We start from the raw sequence: 24,194 nt of genomic DNA, 5'->3' as shown, positions 1-24,194 counted from the left end.
GAGCTGTAATCTTTCCTGAGTGAGACTAATGACAAATCTCCAGGGGGACGGCAATCACAGCTTAGGTCAGTGGGTTCCCAGCTTTTGAGACCATACTTCACAGGAAGAAATACATTTTTCATGAAGATTTCACACACTTTCTCTCTCACACATACACAATGCTCATAACTAAAAAAAGATTCCTGAGTTTATCCTTCCTGCTTGCAATGCACTCTGACATTTTCTATTCTACTCTATCTTTGTTGTTATTAGTACTGTTATTGTTGTTAGCTCATGTGGGTGACCATCTGCCAAGCTGATTTCATGACCCATTTACAGGTCATAACAACTGGTGTGAAAAGCATTACCTTAAATGTTGAAGTTTTTCAGGATGCTGCCTGAGCAGCCTTCTCACTCGCCACACACTTTCTGGACCCCACCAATCCTCTCTTTGGCTCCAGGGACCATCTGTATATGAGGACTCCTGCCCCGATCCCACTTCCAGGCTCCAGTCCCACATATTCCAACTGCTCACTGGACAGCTCTATTTGCATATTTCAAAAGCAACTTTAAATCCATGTCCAAAACCGTATTTAATGCTGACTCTTCCTGAGCTTTACTAAATAGCACCAACCCAGCCATCCAAGCTAGAAACCTGGGACCTCTCTCTTGCCCCACCCTCCCACAGCCAATTAATCATAGAGTTTTACTTGTTGTAGCTTCCAAATTACTTTTGAATCCTTCCATTTCTTTCCACCCCAGGTTCCCATTATCTCTTGACGGGGCCATTGCCAAAGCCTCCAGTGTAGCGCCCCTCCCTCCAATCCCTCTTCTACCCCGAAGCCAGTGTGATCTCCCAAACATGCAAACCTCATTACATGACACACCTCAGTGGAATGCCAACCACCTCATGATGGAGCTGGCTCTGTATCTGGCCTTCCTGGCCTATTTCTCCAATCTTGGCTCTTGCCACGTTCCCTCCCCTTCCCCCAGCCCCCCAGATTCTAAACTGGTGGCTCTCAGGTCTGGCTGCACTTGAGGATCACCTGGACTACTTTTAAAAAATACCATGCCCAGGCCTCACTTCAGGACAATTACATACCAATCCAATTAGTGGCCATCCTGGATAGCTGGAGGGCCCTCTGCCTTCGCTAGAAGGAAGTGCTGTCATTCCCTGGCCTTCACACAGCCCCACTTCTCCTTCATGTCTCAGCTGAAATGGCACCTCTTCAATGGTCATATCCCCTAATCCCCCAGGCCTGCTGAGGCACCCCCATTCTACGCTCCCAAAGAATCCTTCATCTCCCTATTGCAACCTAGTGAACTTTGAAATCTCTTAGCCTGGCACTGGTGGCTACTCCACAAATACCTACAAAATGAATACAAGAATAAGTGAATTCTAGTATCAGGTATGCTGAGAAGCTGCAGTTGACTAAAGCTGAGAAAGAGAATGCTACTGACCAGTCAAGACATAAACCAACATCTGTGCTGTCCTAAAAAAGAGATTCTCATCTCCACAGAGTATGTAGGGTTGGCAAGCAGAGGCCATTTGGTGCTTCGATTTAATTCAATCAAGCTTTCTTATGAAAGCTTTTCCAAAAGAACATACTTTATCCTCATTGTGTTCCTAGTTCATCAGAGGTGATAAATAGCGACTCATTTGTCCCATTTAACAAAGGGTAAGACAAAGTTACTTGCCCAGAATGACCAAAGCGGACCAGAGGAAGGCAAATCAGATCTGGGCTGCACATGGCGTGTGTTGCTCAAGGCAGCTGGTGCTGGCTTCCAGAGCAGAGCTAAACAGCAGAACAACGAACGTACGGACAAAGCTCAGGCTAACATTCCTGCAGCAGCTCCTTTTCAACTGTATTTCACACAATGCTTATTAAGGTGCCCATTAAAGTCTTGCTAGTAATTGAAAAAATTATATATGTGCAATGAGCATGAGTTAATGTTAGCAAAAGAACCTTAACTTTTGCATCTCCTGACTTTTCACTTTTAGCTTGTTACCTTAACCTTGCATTTTTGTGGGGTTCTTTACATTTTATACGGAGGTGTAAAGTCACATTTGAGATATAATTCCATTAGCCACACAAGCAACTTCATAAGGCTATTATGTTGCATCAACTTTTTCTGTAAAAATAAATTGTTAAGGATATTATTCCTGGAACAGAATAAATTCTTGGAATTACTGAGTAACTTATGTACCGTACCACTGTTCCAAGAACACATTACTTATTTTATCATGACAAAGTAAAGTTATTAATCTTCTGGCTTCCATTTCTACAATGAGAAATGCCTGTGAGATGCACAGACACCTGCACTACATTTCAGTTCAACTTTATATCATCCATAAACATCTCTGTTTTGGACACCTCATCCAAACAAAGGCTCACAGAATACTCTATGTAGCATTCGATTTTATGAAACTATAAAAGTTCCTTGCTGTTAATTATAGAGACAAATGTCTCATCACACATTTGGTTACCAGATAGCATAATTAGTTTTCTCCATTAACCTTTCAGATATAAAATTTGATTTCTAAGTAAAAAAACATTGTAAAACCCTTGCAATTCAAATGATACAGTATATTTGTATATGTTTGGGGGAAAATGCAATAGTAAGAAAACAATTTTATGGATTCTTATTTGCAAAGATACTGATTGTCTGGAATACTGAAAGGAAATCTGTCTAAACTTCTTAATGATTTTAAAATATATGATCGAATATGCATATAATAAGTTGTCCTTTGTACAGAAAGGAGGCTCAGTAACCTGACCATGAATGGAATGTGCCCTTTGAGCTCGCTCTGGGTACGGTGATGTGGCTGAGTAGGTCCACCCCGGCCCCTCATTTCTGCCCCCTTTACACGGGCAGCTGGGAGCCAGCCAGCAAGGAAGGGTGTGTAGTCTATAGCAATGCAATAGTGTTTCTCTGCTCAAAGCTAACTGACCCCACAACCTTGGCCTGCAGAGGACCACATGCCAGCTGACATGTGTAGGGGACATTTCTGATCATCACAATGATTCAGGGAAGGGGGTGCCCCTGACGTTTATCTACACTTATGCTGCCAACATTCAGTCCTCTTATAACACACGGGACAGTCCTGCACAAGAAAATCGTTCCATAGCAACAGACTGACCCACTCAGATCAGCTGAGAACGGCAGCAAATTGCATTTTTAACATGTTTTAAATATGGTACTCATTTGTTTATTCAAAAATAGTTATTGAGAAGCTACTCTATGTCAAGTATTGTGTCCTAGGAACACAGTCAACAGAGTCTTGCCCTGCAGGATTTCAAACTGAGATTGGAGCAATGAAGGCTTAGATAGACAAGGTGGCAGAGGCTGCTCTAGGTAGAGCCCAGCAGAGCAGACGCCAGGCCCACTGGACTGCAGCACCCTGAGGGCCCTGCACAGCACGGTGTATGGGCAGGGTGCTGGGGGCCAGGGCCAGTACCCACACACAGGTATGGCAGTGCGTCCTCTTCCGGGGTTAAAATCTAAGAGAGGGCACTGCCATTAACCTAATCAAAAAGAAAAAAGAAACATGAGATGAAAAATAAAGCTTCTGGGGTCATTGTTGACAAATTTTACTACTGGTACATGACGTCCAGTTAGCTACTAAGAAGGAAGTGTAAATTTTCACCCCTTGAAGCCAGGATGGAACTTAGAAGTAAGAGTTGACTAATAATGTTTCAAAGTGGCTGATTCCCCCACTTTATTTTGAATTTAAAAGTGGATGTCTCACTGATTCTCTGAGCCTGTACTGATGCTTATTACGTGACCTGCATGCTGGGCAATGGGGATGCAGAGACGATCCTCAGGGAGTTTACACTCCAGTGGGGAAGAGAGAGAGAGAAAAAAAAAAGAGTAAATTGGCAACACCTTTGCTGTGATAGCACCATGCCACTGTGGAAGAAGAGGTGAGGGCAATCAGAGAAGACTGCCTGGAGGAAGTTACATCAATTTGGCATCTCTAGGGAAAAGAGAGAGCCAAGCAAAGAAGAGGGAGGATGGTCCAAGTGTGAAATTCCAAGCAGAAGAGGTGGCTGGTGCAGCCACCAGGGTGAGAAAGTGCCTAGCCTCAAAGGTGAGGACGGATTCCTCTGGCAGGAACGAAAGCCCTCTGGTATGGCTGACACCTGGGAGGTGGACGGACAGTGTCAGCAATAAGCTCCAATGAGACAGGTGGCAGTTCATGTAGTGTCTTATTGGTCAGGCTTAGGAGTCTCAATGCTAACCTGAAAGTCGAGGCAGGGAGCAACCCACGTGGTGCAGCCCTGGATAAACCCCTGCAGGTTTGGGCATCTGGTCCTTGCTGTGTGGGGCTGTGTGGGCCACCCCCTGCTACTGCGCACACACACATTTGGGTGCATGTGATTCCAGGTAAGGTAACATTCTCTCCAGTTATCTGTGACTTATAAGAATAACAGAGTTGCTTTGTAAATGTCCTAGATCTATTTTTAACTTGGAGATGCAAAACACACTGTTCCAAAATCTTTATCTTATAGATGGCCATGTTATTTTTTTCTTCCCAAAGTGAAAATCCATATTCCCATGGGAACCAGAGAGGCTAAATTGTTAATACATCTCTTTAAAGTCTGTCCTTCTTGGAGGTGTGTTTTTTTTCTCTTTTCTTTTTAAATGATTTGGTCATCATCAGGGTAGGGACAGCAAACAATCACAATGCAACACACATTTTACTCCCAGGGCAGTTCCTGAACTACACCAAGTCTGAATGAGAAACAGAAAGAGGCAACTTTTTCTCAGGACACAGGAGGGCTGCGGTGAGCTGGCACAGCATGTGCGCTCCCTCGCAGTGTGACATGCACCAAGGCCTGTTGTTGAATGCCTGGCTTTCAATTTTCCTGAAATTTAGGTATGAAAACTTGCTTCATGTGGAATCTGAGAACTAAACAATGCCAAGATCAGTTGATAAACAGGTCAATCCTCTCTTAAGCACCCCTACCAGGCTGTACCTATGTTATAGCACAATACAGAGCCAGTGGAACAAATACTATTTTTTCAGTTTTGGGTTTTCAACATGTCGCTGGCTTTCAAATGTGAGGTCCTCCCCTTTTTGGTCTTCTCTAGATTTGAGGGCAAAAAAAAAAAAAAAAAAAAGATTTCAAGTTGTAGCTCACAAATTGACATCAGAAATCCCAAATTTCTGTGCTAGTTTATTATTTTTTAAAGATTTTATTTATTTATTCATAGACACAGAGAGAGAGGCAGAGACACAGGCAGAGGGAGAAGCAGGCTCCATGCAGGGAGCCCGATGTGGGACTCCAGGATCCCGGGTCTCCAGGATCACACCCCAGGCTGCAGGCGGCACCAAACCGCTGCGCCACCAGGGCTGCCCCTCTGTGCTAGTTTAATATAACAGATTCTTCCAGTTAAATGTGGCTTATTTTAGTTTGGCTCACTAAATGTCTCCAAAATCTCAACAGAGTGGTATATTTTAAAAGCAACTCTTCAGGGGCGCCTGGGTGGCTTTGGTTAAGTGTCTGCCTTTGGCTCAGGTCATGATCCTGGGGTCCTAGGATGGAGCCCCATGTCGGGCTCCCCACTCAGTGGGATGTCTGCTTCTCTCCCACTTGTGCTCTCTATCTCTCTTTCTCTCGAATAAATAAAATATTTTAAAAATATTAAAAAAAAATAAAGCAACTCTTCAGAGGTCTATATGATAGTGTCCAACATATTCACGTACTTAGATATTTGAGTACCTATCATCTGGGTACCTGTTATGAATAAAACACTGTGCTGGGTGCTCCAAAGGATACGAAAAAGAATCCAGGTCATACTCGCTCTGTGATCTTAACAATTTATATGTTATATATGATATATATATATATAACAATATATATAATCTCAATATATATGAGAGATGGTGCAAATAAACCACCACAATTCAGTGCAGTAATTGTTCAGGTTTGGGGGCTGTGGGGGTGCCTGCAAGGGTAACTTGGAGTGCAATAAGCCATGCACAAAATAAGCAGATACTAGGTAGTGCATGGTAAGTGCCATAAAAGAGTGATGTTGTTATTTAGTCTAAAATATTCAGAAGAACATTTAAATCCTATTTCAGAAGAAGGGACACGGGGATAATAGTAAGAAAAATATGGTATTTCTTACTTTAAAAAAGTGTTTTGTCATATAGGATTTCCTTTATGTTGTAGGGGAACCTGCTGCAGAGGTTAGGGCCAACATCACTATTATATTATGAGAGAGAGAGAAAATCCCTTAAGAATGTTGTGCAAGGCGTTATTTACTGTTAACCTGAGATTCAAACTGAGGTCATCTGACTTTAAACTTGACTTCTCTCTACTGTGCTATACAAACTGAGGAGGCCTCCAGGCCTCGGTAATGTTTGAGTTGGGCTTTAGAAACCAATAGGAGACAGGATTGTAATAGAAGGAGTCTGGAAATGGGGTGAGACATGGCAGTGCCTGGAGAGTACAGGCTGGCGAGATACACACACACACACACACAAACACACACACACACACACACACACACACACACACACACACACACGGGCAGGGAAAGGTGCTCCAGAAAGGAATGCTAAGAGGCCAGGCTGACACAAGCAAATGTTTTTAGTAGGAAGAGGAGAGAGATAAGACTAAAAAGGTGAGCTAGAAGCAGACAAGGAATAGCAAAGGGAGGAGGAGAGGGGGCCTGGCTTTCCCAGAGGCCGCAGGCACAGCAGAAGCAACGTGGCAGCCACGTCCACGGCCAGCCTCTCATCTGCAAGCTCTCTGACCTTGGGCAAACAGACATTTCCAAAGACCCACGTTTTTCATTTAAAAATGGAAATAACAATACTTCTCCAGTACAGGAAGTGCCGAGCGTACAGCAGATGTTCAACCAACTTTACTTCCTTTCTTCCCAGGTGGGTCCTAGGCTCTGCCCAGCCAAAGCTTCTGGCCACCCACCCCTCCCTTCTACCGCCAGTAGGCCCCCCTCATACCTGGAGCCCTGCTCTGGCTCTGTGGGGAGAGGATGCGGAGTTACACGGCCTGCTCAGCCCATGTGGGCAGACCGGCAGGGGCAGGACAGCAGGCGGCCCTGACACGGTGAAAGAGTGCACAAGTGGACATCAAAAGACCTGATTTTAAAGCATGCTCAACGACTAATTACCGTGTGACCTTGTGCAAATCACTTTCACCTCCGAGCTAAGCTTCCTTCCTGTCTGTATAACAGATATAACACCCTGCCTCACGGCGTAGTTGTGATATTAGCTAAATGATTAATCCGAGTATGTGAGTATGCGACAGGTCTAACTGCCAAGAGCTCCCGAACTTTAGGCAGAGTGTGGTATCTGAGGATGTCTGAGTCTACATCTACGGTTACAGAAGCAATTTACACATGCGCTTATGTTCAAGGAAGCCATCAGCGTTCAACAGCCTCAGGAGGCTCTCTCAACTTTGACTTTGCTTGCAATTTTTTTTGAAGCCATTTGTGGACCTACAGGACAAGCAGGTCTACTTTCAGTGCTGTAGGAAACCTCAGAAACCATTCAGACCAGAAGTTTTTACGTGGTGATGAGGGCACCCTAAAAGCCATGCAGAGGTGGAGTGTGCTGCACGGTGCCCTGGGGTAACGTGCAAAGTTCTTAGCACAGTGCCTGCCATGCAGCAAGCTCTCCCCAAATGACACCTACCATTACTGGCTGTGTTTCTAACCTCAAGAAACACTGAGGACCAGCTTGGACCTTTAATTTATTTGAGGTTGCTTCTCACTCATGGAACTTCAGCCACAGGTGAGGTGGAACATCGGGGTACCCTCTCCCTCTTGGGAAGAAACAGGAGCCAGGTGGGACCCAGGCCACCTGACTCCAGGGGAAGAGGACCCCCATTTAAACACGCACCTGCCCATTTCTCCAGGAAGGAGACCTACATTGTCGTGAAAGGCTAACTCCCTAGCCTGGAAAAGTGGGTAGGGATTACTGGAGTGTGTCATCTTTGAGGAGACTCTGGGGGCCACGGTGGTGGCAGCTGGCATCAATAAAGCCACTGAGAAAGATTTAGAGATTCAGACGCCTCAACCTTGCTCAACTGGCATGGTTACTATACCCTGTGCTTTGCCTGTTGAAAACTGTATAACTGAACTGAGCATGTCAGAAGGAACTAGAACAGGGCCAGGGCCTGGCATGTAATTGGAGCTCAATAAATATTTATCGAATGAATAAATGAATGAGACTGAACACCTGAAAAAGACATGTTTCAAATTTATATATTGACAATCTAAAAACCCAACTTATAAAAAGAGATTTTATCAAATGCCTGTGTTACTGCTACAAGTAATGGATTCACCATCTCACTAAAATACTTTCCAAAAGTGCCTTGCCACCAGATAAGGTCTCTTGGTGGTCCTTGAATTATCTGGCCCGACGTGGTAGATTGGGAAAGGTCCTTGGACAGGAGCCGTGGGTTTACTCAGGGTTCCACTATTTATGAGCAAAGTGCTTTACTCTGAGCCTCAGTCCTGTCCTCTAGGTAATGGGAATAAGAACATCTGCCCTAGTGACCTTATGGGAATACCCCCAAAACCACAGGATGACAGACATGAAAGCACTTCTTACACGGGCGACCATCATTTAACATCTGATTCTCATGACACTATGTCTCTGCTGTAGCTTATGGCCCCCTCCCACCTGGAATCTTCTCCAATTCCCCTCGGCCTATCCAAATCCTCCCCAAGCTCGAGGTCTAGCCTTTCCAGAGCCCTCCACTTGACCCTGCATTCGGCCTTCCCTTCCAACACTGCTTTTGCTCGTTGCCCTAATGGTTCCTATTTGTCAATGAGTTATCGTTCACACAGAGGCGTGCGGCAGGGTGTTTCCAGCACAGGCGGAGGTGCCCTGGGATCCCAGTTATGGCACTTGCTACTTGAGAGGCCTCTGGCAGGCTACCAAACATCTAAGTCCCACATACAAAATGGGGATGATAATGACTTACAAATTTGCCACGAGAAGCAAATGAGATGATTCATGTGAGGTCCTCAAGTCAATACTGTGCACACAGTGAGTGCCCAACAACCGAAGCTGTTCTGATTATTGAATGCTGTTCAGAACTGTGTTCTGAACTTGTCCTATGTCCCCAAGTAGATTTAATCATTGAGAACAAGGTCTCTGTCCTTTCCATTTCTTTGGTTACCTCCAACCCCACTCTCATTCCAGAGAAGTGCCGAGTGCATAGTATTTTCCAAAAAAAAAATTGCGTTGATTACAACAAATTGTTGTTTTTTTTCCAAACAGTGCTCAAATTTTTATTGTTGCCCACTACAGCCATCCTGACAATGTCAATGTCCACAGGGCAAGGTAACCTCCTCTGGCCCTATTATCACATTTAAAAATGTGTGAGTAACTCCCAAAGCACTCAGCCAAGCCATTCACACGATTGAGCTATCCTACCATGTTGGATGTGCTACATTAGTCAACAGCCTAAAAATATTCCAGAGAAATAGATTTCATGCGGGAACTCTGCCAAAACGCGGAGCACTCACTCGCTTTTCCGGAGACGTGAACTTTAATCTTATAGGTAGAGACAGCATTAAAGATAATACATATGTCTGAACACAGAAAATCCTATACAACATCTATGTTTTAGGACCACATTATAGTTGAAACAGTTCTCGCATTTTGCTAAGAAACTCCCTTCGATGTCATAAGCCTCACAAAATTCTTCATCCTAGCAAGTTCCATTATGGATAGATTCTAGCAATTCATGAAACAACCACGGTTTAAATCTATGTTTTGAGAAGAGTACGTATAAAGTAAAAATGCCTGTTTTTAACATCATCAACAACCAAATTCTTAACTTCACATGTAACTATTCCCCATTGCTTTAGAAATTACGTTAGTGTGATCATTTGCTCCTCCAGTTTTGTTTTGTTTTTTTTTTTATTGACCTGGAGATAAAATAAAAATGTGCTTTGGGAACCACATCCCACTGTCCCCAGAATAAGCAAGATTGACAGGCACATGTCTGCACTGTTTGATCTTTTGTCTCTTGATGTCTGAGGCCTTCTTGTCTAGTAACTTGGAAAGCTTATTCTGACCTGGTCTTTTGGTGATGTTTTCTTACCTTCCTGGACTCGAGCTGGGGAAAATGAAAGGAGCAATGTGTGCCCCCTTCAAGAGTTTGCCTTTTACTGAATTCTGAGCACTAACACCCTCCTGTTCTCTACCCCTCACCCCTGTCATACCCAGAATTACTCACTGTATAGCATCCTTACTGTTTTCCAAATACACAGGGGAACTGGCTGGAGGTGGGGGGGGGGGGAGTGCGGGGAAGCTCGCTTTGTGGAGGAATAACCCAACCAAGGACACGATGTTCCATTTTTATGATAAATGTAAATTTTCTACTAATAGGCAAATTCCTCATTTCCAGTGACTAAGTTGAGTGGGACTTAGATACAGAATTCCAACCAATCAAATTCAGGGAAATGAAAATACAGAATTCTAAGCGATTAAGGAACTGAAGAGAGTACAATCCAAGAATATCTTCCTTCTGGGTTGTAGCATTTCACTTGCCTATTAACTTCTCAGTGTTTAGCTCTCTTAGCTATGAACAGGTGCGAGGCATAGTTGCCAGTGCTGGTGACAGTCTGCGCTTAGATGGAAAGATCTATGTGCCTTCATTGGTGGCTCATGTAAGAAATGTTGATCCTTCCCTCCTATTTTACCTCAATCAAGTATCCATGTGATTTCTCAGTCCTTTGCAACCCACCCGTTCTCTGCCTCAAAGCCAAAGGGAGAGAGACCCTAGAGACAGATTACTTCGCTATCTGGCTTTCATGTTGTTTGGAGCTGCGGTACTACACGCACACTGGGTCTGAGCAGCAATCTTACTTCCTTCGGCCCTCGATTCTCCCCAGAGAGCCAGCAGATACGGCCCCTGCTTTTTATCACTCTTGGCCTCGAATGTCTCGCACTTTCTGCTCCCTTCTCGGCGCTCAGCCTCCTACCCCGGGGTGGTGGAGGCGGTCAGGATGGGCAAGGTTGAAGCCACACACCACCATTCACTCTCTACTCCTACTTCTCCTGCTTTATGGGTACTTCCCTCTTGGTGGCAAAATCGATAAGTTGTTTACTTTTTGGTTCATGGTCTGGAAGTAACACACTGCACGTGCACGTGCAAGGTCCTTCATGATTGGCATCTGTACCAAGAACTGTGCTTGGAAAGAGTGGCAAACGCTTCTGACTACTCACTTACTCAGCATGCAGCTACCCAAGTGGGATGGTCTCACAGACACTGCTTTTAGTCAGCTCGTCCCTGATGTGAGCTTGGAAGAAGGATGGCAAGAGCAAAGCATGGCTCATCTCTCTGACCAAAAATACCGGGGTGAAGTGCACACAAGTCGAGTGTAGATTTAATTTAATTTTGTCATGGCAGGATTAGCAACCAGGCCACAGAGGTGAAGGGACATTATAATAAGACAGCATATTAATCCTCTATCCCACCCAAGGCAGAAGCAAAACCAAACAAATAGCAGCTTCCTGGAAATTGAATTTCTGTTATCCAGATGTCAAAGATGTAATACCCCAATTACACAAACTATTGCCAGTGAAGCATGCCAGCGAATATGCAATGTAAATGGGGTGAGCACAGAGCGACAAACCTGCACAGTCAGCATCTGGCTCTGGGAGTGAGTGATAATTAGCACTGTGTGTAGACACTAATAAACATTTATGTCTGAAATTACAACTTTTAGCAATGTTAATAAGGGATATATTGGCAATCTGTAAAATAAAAGGTCTTGAAAAGAATGTCATATATTAAGCAATGGCAGACATTTCCCGTTCTGGCACAATCTTTTTTTTTTTTTTTTCTCTTTCCCTTCCCCCTAATTGCAAACGGCCACGCTGTTTTGCTAAGAAATTAATTGACATAGGAACCTACCTAAGTAAATAGGTTGTGTCTCTTCGGCCTCCCCATTAACATTGTTGCTGAATTCTGAGATCTTATATACCTCATGGTGATAATCTGGGATGAGAAAACAACCAAAAATTAAAATTCTAATGAGCTGCAAGATACGAAAAAACAAGACTAGACTCTCATTACATATAAGATGTATAATCTATACTTTAAACTATAAATTTCCAAGAACTCGGTTAATCACTGAATTTGTAGTCACTAATAATCTCTAAAACTTTGCTTACTCTGAGGAAGTATACAAACTTGAAATATTACTTTGACTTTAGAAAACAGCCTTGCTGATCACATGGGTTTTCACAGTAAATTTGGCCCAGAGATGCCAATTACTAGGCCTCTTTGCTTTCAAATGACAAGTATGTTTATAAGGGAAAGAAAAACCTTGCCCAATCATAGGCCAGGGGACGATTCCAAAATTATCTCCACAACCCACTTCCATGAGTACAGTCTATCAATAGCATGCTTTCGGGTAACCTGATGCTCAGTTTTCTCAGTTTATCCAGAAAAATTCCAGCCTTTAAGCAGCTTACAGGAAAGCACACATGAAAATTACTGATTTGTTATTTCAAATATAGTATAGTCTAGATAAGAAAGCAAGATTCTCGTCATTCACACAGTCTTTTTGCATTCAGCTACAGCACTTTAATATGCAATAGTTTATTTGCTAAAAATGCACCTGCAGAGCAGAGAGAAGAATCAGACCCATAATTCAAAGAAAAAAAAAAAAGAGGAAAATGAAAAACTTGCTATGTCAGTCAAACTTTAAAATGCAGTACTTTACAAGCGTTTTTCTTCTCTACGGAGGCTACTGGGCTTGCCAATGATCTATTTCTAAAAGGTAGGATCGTCTAGGAAGAAAATAGAGGTTCCTTCTTAACAGCTATTCCCCTTTTTGTGGCTTGAGACCTAACAGGTCAAGGTCTACAAAACTTCTCACTTTTCAGATAAAGTAGTAAGTTGTCTGAGAGGTCATAAATAAGAAAGCAGCCTACATTCCTGAATGAATCAATAGACCCACCGGCCAGTCACATACGGAGAGATTTTTAAAAGTACAAATGACTGAGCAATCCACACACAGAGAGAAGGAAGAGCCAAATATTTTGAATTTGTAGAGACTATTTCAGGCCTCTTTCATTAAACAGTATCCAAACTAAAACAGGGGAAACAGATCTGAGCCGATCTTGGAAATAAATGTCTATACAACCACCTTCAGACCAGCGGAGAGCAGACTTTACTGAATCTACATCACAGTTAGCTCAGCTTAGCTTGAAAAGCCCTATTACTTGGAAATCACCCTCTAATTTTCATCAGCTCACACGGGGCTTCTCCAGGTTCCTGCTCTCCCTCTACTCTGAGGCCAGTGCTAGATAGAAGCACAGAGGGAAAGGGGACAAATTCTGGGGTTTGGTTCTGACCTCAAGTTGATTCAAAGAAGATATTTAAACGAGGCGGTTCCAAAACTCGGTATCAGGACTTGTGACATGAGGATGGGGGGGGGGTGGGGGTAGAAAGTCACCTGCCTGTAATTTAAGGTAACACAAAGCCATTTTAATAGCCCTATTTTAATGTCTGCTCTTATGTCAAGTTCTCATCATCTTTGACAAAGTCCAATCAGGAAAAGAGAGACCTGACAAGTAACTGAACACAGGACAGGGCGAGATTCAACTTTCCCCGGCCCTCCCTGTGAGAGACCCAAGCCCGAAGACGGCGAGCGGCATACACCTGTTAAATCGTCAGGAACCGGCTGGAATCTTTTTTTTTTTTTTTTTTTTTTTTAATCGGGATACTTTTGTGACCGACAAGCGATCCCTTCCGATACACCTTCCCACCGCCCCTCCCCCCCCAACCCCCGGAACGTATCTATAGCGAAGATGCCAGAGGTCAACCGCTCTCGTCTGGGCTCCTACACCTTCACCTAATGAGCTGCTTTCTGGTGCTTGAAAGAACCACCACCTTTTTCTTTTTTTTTTTTTTTTTGCTTTTGCTTCTGTTTTCGTGAGGGGGGTGTGTGCATGTGTGAGGAGGGCGGGGGGGAGGCCAGCCCCCAAGCCGGGGTCGGGATCCGAGCGTGCACGGCCTGCGGGGGAGAGGCAGCGCGCGCCCCCCGCCCCCACCGCACCCCCACCCCCGGCCGCGGAGTGCAATACCACAGAAGGCTCTCGGCTCCCCAAGTGTCATTGTTCGCTAATTTCCTGAGGTGCCCTCCGACTTGTTTACGCTGAATAACATCCTGCCTCCCCCCGCCCCCTGCACAACTTTCCCCGCCGCGCGGCGTGTGCGCCCCCCGCGCCGCCCCCGCGCCGCCCCCGCGGGAGGGGACCCGGGGGTCCCGGAAGCGCCCCCGTCGCCCCCACACCGCGGCCCCCCCGCGGGGCGCGGGGCGCGGGCCGCGGGCCGCGGGGGTGTTTCCGCGGCGCCGAGTCCTCCCCGCGCGCCGCCCGCACGCCCCCCGCCCGGCCCGGCGGCCCGCCGCTTACCTCGGCTCACCAGTTTGAAGCTCTGCGATTTCCTGCTCCTCTTCCTCTCGGAGAACTCCATGGTGCTGGCGGGAGGCGGGAGGCGGGAGGCGGGAGGCGGGAGGCAGGGGCTGCGGCCGGGGGGCGGTGAGGCGGCTGAGGCGGCTGAGGCGGCTGAGGCGGCGGCGGCGGCTGAGGCGGCTGAGGCGGCGGCGGCGGCTCTTGTCACCCGGCAGCGGGAGCGCCAGGACCAAGGTCCGTGCCCTGGATCCGCAGGGGGAGGCGAGGGCGAGGGCAGAACCACCTCGAGCGCGCCCGGGGGCTGCGGCTCGCGGGGCCGGCGGCAGAAGTTGCCCCCGCCGCGCCGCCGCCGCCGCCGCCGCCGCCGCCGCCGCCCGGTCCCGTCAGCACGGCCCCCGGCCCCTTCGCTTGCCGGGTCCCCGGGCCGCCGCCGCCCGAGCCGAACTTTCCGCGGGGGAGCGAGTTGGGGGCGGGGAGGGCGCGGCGCGGCGGGCCGGGTGCTGCGGGCGGGCGGGCCGGCCTGGGCGCTGCTCCGGACGCGGCGGCGGCGGCGGCGGCGGCGGCGGCGGCGGCGGCGAGCGCGGCCCCGGGGACGCGGCGGGCGGGCCGAGGGCGGCGGCGGCGGGGTGCGAGCCGGGTCGGGGCGCTGACCGCCCCCGCGGGAGGAGGGGCGCCGGGGAGGAGGCGGCGCCGCCGGGACCCCGGGGCCACCTGCTGGCGGAGCGCGGCCGCCGCCATCCCCGGGGGCCCGGGCCGCCGCCACCCACCGGCCTGGCCGCGCGGCGCCCCGCGGAGGAGCCGGAGGCCGCGGCGCAGCGCCCTCGGCCGGGCCGGCCTCCCGGCGGGGACTGCGGGGGTCGGGCCGGGGGCCGCGGGCGGTGGGGGTGACCCGGGCGCCTCCGCCGCCGCTGCTGCCGCCGGGGAGGGGGGGGGGGCGGCTCCCGACCCCGAGCTCGCCTGCCTCTCGCCGCCGCTCCCCGGGGCCGGGCTCAGGGAGGCGTCGTGCCGGGTGTCGGGGGACCCAGGCCAGCCCACTCCTTGCCTGGAGATCCGGGATGTCGGAGGGGCCGCGCTCAGCGGGCTTTACGCAAGTTTTTAGGAAACACACACAGGCACACACGCGCACACACGCACACAACTTACCCCTCTCCGCGCTCTGCCAGGAAACGGAGAGATTGGAGAATTTACTGGTGAGGAGAGTGAGCTTCGAGGCTTCTTTACCTCAATACAAAAGGGGTTGTCGAAAGATCTGGAGTTCTCTTCAAGGAGACAACTTGGAACGCGGGGCGGGGGGGCGGGGGGCGTGGAGAGGGTGGAAGGAGTGAGGGCCGCGACGTCAGTCAGTGGGTGCTCGGGGGCTCTGCTGCTGACTCTTGGGGAAGAAATGGCCCAGGCAGGTGCACGGGGGGACTCCGCCACTGGTGTGCGAGAGCCAAAATAATGGACAGCGACAGAATGCTTTTATTACTTTTATATGATATTCTGCTCTGGGGAGCTGGGAGCACGCCATGCCCGACTCGCAACATCTTCAGGGTGGGAAGGGAAGAGCATTTTTACGCCGCCTGGGAATGGCAGCGCAGGACTGTAATCTGATAGGTTTCAAAGTACCTCACCGAACCCCACCGTCCCTAGACCTAAATACAAAGAGAGTAAAAGAGGTGGGACAACCCATTCCACACGGTGGCAAACTCGGGTTGGCCCCAGAAGAGTAGCCAGGAAGGAGGGAGAGGGGTATGTTGATAAATGGGATGCATTTCACCCTGGATCTCACTCAGAGGAGGAGACAGCCCCTCTCTCTAATGGGGGGTACACAGAACAGGACAACTCTGGGGAAGAGGGAAGTTGGAAGCAGCTAGGGTACACACACCCAGGAAACAAAAGCAAGGAACAAGCAAGTAATCCAATCACTGAAGCAGGGCCTGGCATATATATATATGTATATACACACACACACACACACACACACACACACACACACACACATACTGAGGTCTTAGGTGGTGTGCGGCGAATGAGGAAGCTGGCCCTACCTGGCCAGGTGCAAGGACAAATGTCCATTCACTTTACTTAAGCAAATCCTTAACCAAAAGATTCTTAACTTTTTTTGGTCATTGCCTCCTTGGAGATTATGTTCAAAGTTCAGGGTCCTTTTCCCCGAAAATATGTGAAGGACAAAAAAATTTTGTATGGTTTTGTTTTTGTTTTTTGTTTTGTTTTGTTTGTTTTGTTTGGAGTAACTTAGACCCTTTGGAGCTCTAAAAGGTGGCAAAAAAAAAAAAAGATTAAAGTGATAAAAAGGGATTGAATCTTCTGTTACTACTATTAAATCTACTCTATTGGCCCCTCTTTCTCTTTCTTTCTTTAAAACCAAGCAGTAAACATCTGATGATGTTTTGAAGTTTCTAAAGAAACAAGCATACTATTTCGTTCCCTAGGCTGGGACCCTTTCTTCTTTGGGATGTCTATTTAAATGTTGTTCCAAAAGCCACAGGGTTGTGTACTATACTGGTTGAGCATTTAGGATCGTTCCTGCCTTGGAGCATAAAATGAGATTTTATTATGCCTAAACTATGGTGAAATCATTGAAAGTGCCACACCAGTAAGCAAATCCCTAGGGGAGAGATGAACAACTTTGCATTTTCAGTTAGGATAGAAATATGAATTCTATGTGCTGAAGAAAATATTTTTTATATAATTAAGAATGAAATATTTTGAAGTAACAATGTTTTTAAATAATATTCATCTTCCTTGATCCTTTTTTTCTGGCTCAACAAAGATGATCCACGAGTGAGTTGGTCTACAGAAGCTGTAGGTCAGACCTGTCCTATTAACACATAGAGAAAGTCAACAAATATTTATTTTTAAATTCTTCACATTGTGCAAATCATCATGTCTTTATTTATTTATTTTTATCATCATGTCTTTATATAACAAAATGTACCTATTCATAAATAGCCTTAAGTGAAGATTATCATGTTTAATAAAAGAGAGATTGCTTTAAGCAGTAGATCTCTGTGTTAGTTACTTGAGCTGCCGTAACTAAATACAGTAAAGTAGACTGGGTGGTTTAAATAATCAAAATTTATTTTCTCACAGTTGTGAATTCAAAAAATCCCAGATGAAGGTCTGGCAGGGTCAGTTCTCTTTCTGGCTTGTAGATGGCTGCCTTCTCACAGTGTCCTCACATCAGGGAGAGAAAGAGTTTTGATCTTTTCTTCTTATGAGGACACTAATCCCATCAATCAGCACCCCATCCTCATGACCTCATCTAAACCTAATTACCTCCCAAATCCCCCACCTCCACATATCATACTGGGGGCTAGGGCTTGAACATATGAATTTGGGAGAACAACAATTCAATTCATAGCAGTATCATTTTTGGTTAATTGAATGTAGCTTTTGTGTTGGGGCATCCTGGAAAGTCATGTTGGAGATCTATTAAGTTCATTTCTCTGCCTCAACAGTACAAAGCCCTGAAAAGTTTTAGAACTACAGGTTTACATATTATTAAAGCTCAGGGAAAACCAGTTAAATATTCTGTGACTTCGTGGGGGCCAAACATCATATGACCACTCTAAAACTCCGTTGATTGTAAAGATTCAATGTAGATTTTAATTGTTAACAAAGACAGGTAATTTGGCCAGAAAACATTTAAGCAGTCTTCACCCTAATTCTTAAAACTCTTTTGAAAACTCTGAGAAAAATAGCATTATAAAAAGGTCTATCTTTATTTAGATCCCTGCTGTCTAGTAGAAATACAATGCAAGCCATATGTAAAATTTATTTATTTAGTTAGTTAGTTAAAGATTTTATTTATTCATGGGAGAGACAGAGGGAGAGAGAGGCAGAGACACAGGCAGAGGGAGAAGCAGGCTCCATGCAGGGAGCCTGACGTGGGACTCGATCCCGGGACTCCAGGATCAGGCCCTGGGCTGGAGGCAGTGCTAAACTGCTGAGCCACCCAGCTGCCCAAAATTTAAAGTTTTCTATTAGCACATTTAGAAAACCTAAAAATAAACAGATTAAATTCATTGTAGTATACCTTATCTAGGCATACTTAGGTATATATTAGGTATATTTAGTTATTTAACCCAGTGTATTAAAAATATTATCATTTTGACATATAATCAATATAAAATATTGAGATATTTTGCATTCTTTTTTTGTATGAAATTTTGAAAATTGTGTGTGTGTTACACTTAGAGGGCAGATCAGTTCAGATTAGCCAAATTTCAAGTGTTCAGTAGCCACGTGTGGCTGGTGCTACCACATTGGACCGGTCTGATTTAGAGGAACTGTACGATTTGAACCATGTTGTTATATGAGTTGTTAGAGCTGGTTGCAATCTTGTTTGTTTGTTTTTAATATTTTATTTATTTACTCATGAGAGAGACAGAGAGAGAGAGAGGCAGCGACACAGGCAGAGGGAGAAGCAGGCTCCAGGCAGGTGCCAAACCGCTGAGCCACCCAGGGATCCCCAATCTTGTTTGTTTTATTAATAACTCAAAAAAGGGGGTAAGCAGGATTGTATTATTGGGCTTGAAATTTAATAAATCTTTGGTGGTAGTCTCTGGAATTGAGTATCCTGTTCTAGGCAGATTCTGGAATCTTTCAGGAAGATTTAACATTAGGAGAAACAATATTTTGATTTAATGACAATTGCCCATCAGAGGGGTCCTGGAAAGAATGGGCAGCTCTACTTTAGGACCAATTATCAATTTATCGATTTGTTGCTGGCCTAACTCAGAGTTCCTCTTTGTTTACTTTATGGGTTTTAGTTACTGTATTTTAAAAGAACGGAAGAAGAATTTCTAAGATATTACTTAAGTGAAAATGATATATTTGGAATGCTCTACAAATATTACCTTCTATCGACAGAGGACTTCTCTTATTAGAGTACAAAGATATTTATATTTATATATTATCTGATTCTCTTAATTGCTATATGAAGTTGATAGATACTATTACTCCTATCTGGCAAATGAGGAAAACCCTAAAACTATTTTTTAGTGAAACTTGGGAATGGTATACTGTTTTTCTATCTTAAACGTGATGCATTATCCTTGCTACATTTCTGTCCTTTCTTTAAAATAAATAAATACCTATTTATTTAAAGATTTATTTTTATTTATTTATGATAGAGAGAGAGAGAGAGGCAGAGACACAGGCAGAGGGAGAAACAGGCTCCATGCCGGGAGCCCGACGCGGGACTCGATCCTGGGACTCCAGGATGATGCCCTGGGCCAAAGGCAGGCACGAAACCGCTGAGCCACCCAGGGATCCCCTGAAATAAATAGGGGCACCTGGGTGGCTCAGTGGTTGAGCGTCTGCCTTTGGCTCAGGTCGTGATCCTGGGGTCCTGGGTTGGAGTCCTGCCTCTGGCTCCCTATAGGGAGCCTGCTTCTCCCTCTGGGTATGTCTCTGCCTCTCTCTCTGAGTCTCTTATGAATTAATAAATAAAATCTTTAAAAAATAAAATAAATATTTAATGTTCTTTTTTATTAAGACCCAACATATAGGACATCCCTAGGTGGCTCAGCGGTTTGGCGCCTGCCTTTGGCCCAGGGTGCGATCCTGGAGTCCCGGGATCGAGTCCCGCGTCAGGGTCCTGGCATGGAGCCCGCTTCTCCCTCTGCCTGTATCTCTCCCTTTCTCTCTTTCTATGTCTATCGTGACTAAATAAATAAAATCTTTAAAGAAAAAAAAAAGATCCAACATATATGATAAAGACTATAAATCTTAGGTATATACTTGCAGTCGATTTCTTTTACTTAGGTATCATCCATGTATACTCCTTCCCCCTAGATTAAGATATAGAACATTTCTGGCCCGCCAGCAGGCTCCCCTGTGGTCCCTCCACCCAGATAACCCCCAAGGGAAACCACAGTTCTAACTTCTATGACCTTACCTCAATATGTGCCTGCTCTTGAACTTTATATGAATGGAATCATAGTGTATGCTGTTTTGTGTCAGACTTCTTTTGGCCAGCGTTCTATACGTGAGATTCATTCATGTTGGGTATAGTGGCAGTTCACTCTTTTCCACAGTTTTTCATACATTCTATTGATGATGGATATTCTTGTACATTTTCTTTTTCTTAATTGAAGTATATTAATGTACTGTGACATTAGTTTTAGGCATATGGTATAATGATTTAACAGTTCTATATATTACTCAGAGCTCATCCAGATAAGTGTGCCCTCATCCTTTTCATTTGTTTCACCCATTCCACCACCCTCACCTCTCCTCTGGCAACCACCAGTTTGTTCTCTGTTTTTAAGAGTCTGTTCTTTTGTCTTTTATTTTTCTGATTGTTTGGTTTTTTAAAGTTCACATATGAATGAAATTGTGCAATACTTATCTGACCGACTTATTTCACTTAGCATTATATCCTCTAGATCCATGCATGCTGTTGTACATGGCAAGGTATCTCTTTTTTATAGCTGGGTAATATTCCACGGTATATTTGTACAACATCTTTATCGTTTCATCTATGGATAGACATTTGGGTTGCTTCCATATCTTGGCTATTGTAAGTAATGTGGCAATAAACATTGGAGTGCACATGTCTTTTCAAATTAGAATTTTCATTTTCTTTGGATGAGTACATGGTAGTGGAATTATTGAATCATATGTTAATTCTCTTTTCAATTTTTTGAGCAACCTCCGTACAGTTTTCCATACCGCGCTAATTTGCATTTACACCAACAGTTCACAAGGGTTCCTTTTTTATACATCCTCACCAACACTTGTTGTTTCTCTGTTTTTTTATTTCAGCCTTCCTGACAAGTGCGCGGATATCTCATTGTGGTTTCGATTCGTATTTCCCTGATGATGAATGATGATGAACATCTATTCATGTGTCTGTTGGCCATCTGGATGTCTTCTTTGCAAAAATGTTAAGTTCCTTTGCCCATTTTTAAATTAGATTATTATTATTTTTTTTTTTTTTTGGTGCTGAGTTTAAAAATTCCTTATGTATTCTGAGTATTAACCCCTTACTGGATATATCACTTGCAGATATTTTCTTCTGTTCAGGAGGTTGCCTTTGCCCTTTGTAGGTGATTTCCTTTGCTGTGTAAAAGCTTTTTATTTTGGTATAGTACCAATAGTTTAATTTTATTTTTGTTTTCCTTGCCTGAGGAGATATATCTAGAAAAATGTTGCTAAGCCAATGCCAGAAAGATTACTGCTTATGTTTTTTTCTAGGTTTATGGTCTCAGGTCTCACATTTAGATCTTTAATCCATGTAGAGTTTAGTGTGTGTGTGTGTGTGTGTGTGTGTGTGTGTGTGTGTGTGGAAGTGGTCCAGTTTCATTCTTTTGTATGTAGCTGTCCAGTTTTCCCAGCACAATCTGTTGAAGAAACTGTCTTTTACTTAGTCTATATTGTTGCTTCCTTTGTCATAGATTAATTGGCCATGTAATGGTGGGTTTATTTTTGGGCTTTTTTAATCTGTTCTGTTGATCTATGTGTCTATTTTTAGGCTAGTACCATACTCTTCCTATTATTGTAGCTTTGTAGTAGATCTTGAAGTCTGGGATTGTAATCTTTCCAGTTTTGCCCTTCTTAAAATTGGCTTAGGCTATTTGAAATCTTTTGTGGTTCTGTGCAAGTTTTAGTATTATCTGTTCTAGATCTGTGAAAAATGCTATTTGTATTTTGATAGGGATTGCACTGAATCTGTAGATTGCTTTGGGTAATATGGACTTTTTAACAATATTAATTCTTCCAATCCATGAGCATGGAATATCTTTGGATTTATTTGTGTTGTCTTTAGTTTCTTTCATCAGTGTTCTGTAGTTTTCAGAGTACAGGTCTTCCCCCTCCTTGGTTAAGTTTATTCCTAGGTATTTTTTTCCTTTTGATGTAATTGTAAATGGAATTATTTTCTTAATTTATCTTTCTGCTACTGTATTATTAGTGAATAGAAACACAACGTATTTTTGTATATTGGTTTTGTATCCTGCAACTTTACAGAATTCTTAATGAATTATGTAAGTTCCGTAACTATTTCTAATAGTTTTTTGTGGGTTGCTCAGGGTTTTATATTATCATGTCATCTGCAAACAGTGACAATTTAACTTCTTCCTTATCAATTCAGATGCCTTTTTATTTCTTTTTCCTGTCTGATTGCTGTGGTTAGGACTCCCAGGACTATGTTGAATAAAAGTGAAGGGAATGGACATTCTTGTCTTGTTCTTGATCTTAAAGGAAAAGCTTTCAGCTGTTAACATTGCATATGATTTTAGCTGTGGATTTTCCACATATGGCCTTTATTACGTTGAGGTAGGTTCCCTTGAAACCCACCTTTTAGAGAGTTTTTATCGTAAATGGATGTTGAAATTTGTCAAATGTTTTTTCCACATCTATTATGATGATCATATGATTTTTATCCTTCATTTTCTTAATGTGGTATGTCACGTTGATTGACTTGCAGATATTGAACCATCCCCAGGATAAATTCCACTCAAACATGGTGAATGATCCTTTTATTGTACTGTTGAATGTGGCTTGCTAATACTTTTTGTGGATTTTCGCATCTATGTTCATCAGGGATATTGATCTATAGTTTTCTTTTCTTTTTCTTTTTTTGTAATGTCTTTGTCTGGGTTTTGGTATCAGGGTAATACAGGCCTTGTAGAATGTATTTGGACTTTCTTCCTCCTCCTTTTTTTTGGAATAGTTTGAAAAGAATAGATATTAACTCTTCTTTATTTGTTTATTTTTAGAAGATTTTATTTATTCACGAGAGACACAGAGAGAGAGGCAGAGACGTAGGCAGAGGGAGAAGCAGGCTCCCTGCATGGAGCCCGATGAGGGACTTGATTCCAGGACTGTGGGCTCATGCCCTGAGCTAAAGGCAGATGCTCAATCGCTGAGCCACCCAGCAGTCTCAGAAGGTTTTATTTTCTGTAACTTGTGTTTTCATTCTCAATATTCTTAACATCCTTCATTTAATTTACTTCTTTTTAGAGAGAGCGAGCATGCACATATACGCAGGGTAAGGGAGGGACAGAGAGAATCTCAAGCAGCCTCTATGCTCAGGACAAGTCCATCACAGGGCCTGGTCCCACGCCTTTGAGATCCTGACCTGAGCCAAAATCAAGAGTTAGATGCTTAACTGACTGAGCCACCCCAGTGCCTAGCATCTTTCATTTGAAAGAAATTAATTTTATGGAACTACTTATGTCATGCTTAGAAATATTTTCTTTTTTTTTTTTTTTTTTTTTAGAAATTATTTTCTATGTGTATAAACTTTTCTTTGAAACTTGAATTTGTCAGTGTATCAATTTACTGAGGCTGTTGTAAGACATTACCACAAACTTGACGACTTAATAGAAATGTGGTCTCTCACAGTTCTGGAGGCCAGAAGTTGGAAATTAGTATGCTGGGCTGTTGTCAAGGTGTCAGCAGGGCTGTGTTCCCTACAGAGGCTCTAGATGAGAATCTTCCTTTTCTCTTTCTGTATCTTTTTCTCTTCCAGCTTCTGGAGGCTACTTGTATTCCTTGGCTTGTAGCCACACATTCCCATCTTTGCCTCTGTCTTCACATCTTTTCCTCTGTGTGTGAAGTCTCTCTCTGCCTCTGTCTTCTGAGGACTCTTATGATGGCATTTAGGGGTCACCCTGATTATCCAGGATAACTCCCTCTCTCCCTGTAATTTAATCACATCTGTGAAGTTCCCTTTATAAGGGTTATAGTCAGGCTTCAAGGATTAGGACATGGATCTTTTGGAGATCCACTATTCACAATCTCACAGTCCACTTGACTCCAGAGTAACTAAATCTCA

The 24,194-nt window shown here is 44.3% G+C and overlaps 1 protein-coding gene and 1 long non-coding RNA gene across 20 annotated transcripts in view; one reads left to right on the top strand and one right to left on the bottom strand.

Moving 5' to 3' along the window:
- BEND7 (BEN domain containing 7) overlaps positions 1–15,677 on the bottom strand; it is an 81,242-nt gene extending 65,565 nt beyond the window's left edge. For 4 of the 18 annotated variants that reach the window (XM_049100552.1, XM_049100544.1, XM_049100555.1 and 1 more), the window contains exons 1-2: positions 14,402–14,714; positions 11,892–11,975 (exon numbers count right to left, since the gene is read on the bottom strand). In XM_049100552.1, coding sequence (XP_048956509.1) covers positions 11,892–11,975; positions 14,402–14,462 — 145 coding nt within the window. In that variant the 5' untranslated portion in view covers positions 14,463–14,714. Of the gene's footprint in view, positions 1–11,891; positions 11,976–13,839; positions 13,918–14,401; positions 14,721–15,544 lie in introns of those variants that run through there. The other 14 variants (XM_035713676.2, XM_025445436.3, XM_035713677.2 and 11 more) reach the window with 9 other exon arrangements.
- LOC112659013 (uncharacterized) overlaps positions 14,511–24,194 on the top strand; it is a 51,904-nt gene continuing 42,220 nt past the window's right edge. For both annotated transcript variants that reach the window (XR_003136106.3, XR_004813965.2), the window contains exons 1-2: positions 14,511–14,635; positions 21,179–21,299. This is a non-coding gene — a long non-coding RNA (uncharacterized LOC112659013). The remainder of the gene's footprint in view (positions 14,636–21,178; positions 21,300–24,194) is intronic.

The sequence above is a fragment of the Canis lupus genome, chromosome 2 (genome assembly GCF_003254725.2).
Source record: "Canis lupus dingo isolate Sandy chromosome 2, ASM325472v2, whole genome shotgun sequence".
Taxonomy (NCBI): Eukaryota; Metazoa; Chordata; class Mammalia; order Carnivora; family Canidae; genus Canis; species Canis lupus.
The sequence above is the reverse complement of the archived record's forward strand: the minus strand, read 5'-3'. Positions and strand labels throughout refer to the sequence as shown.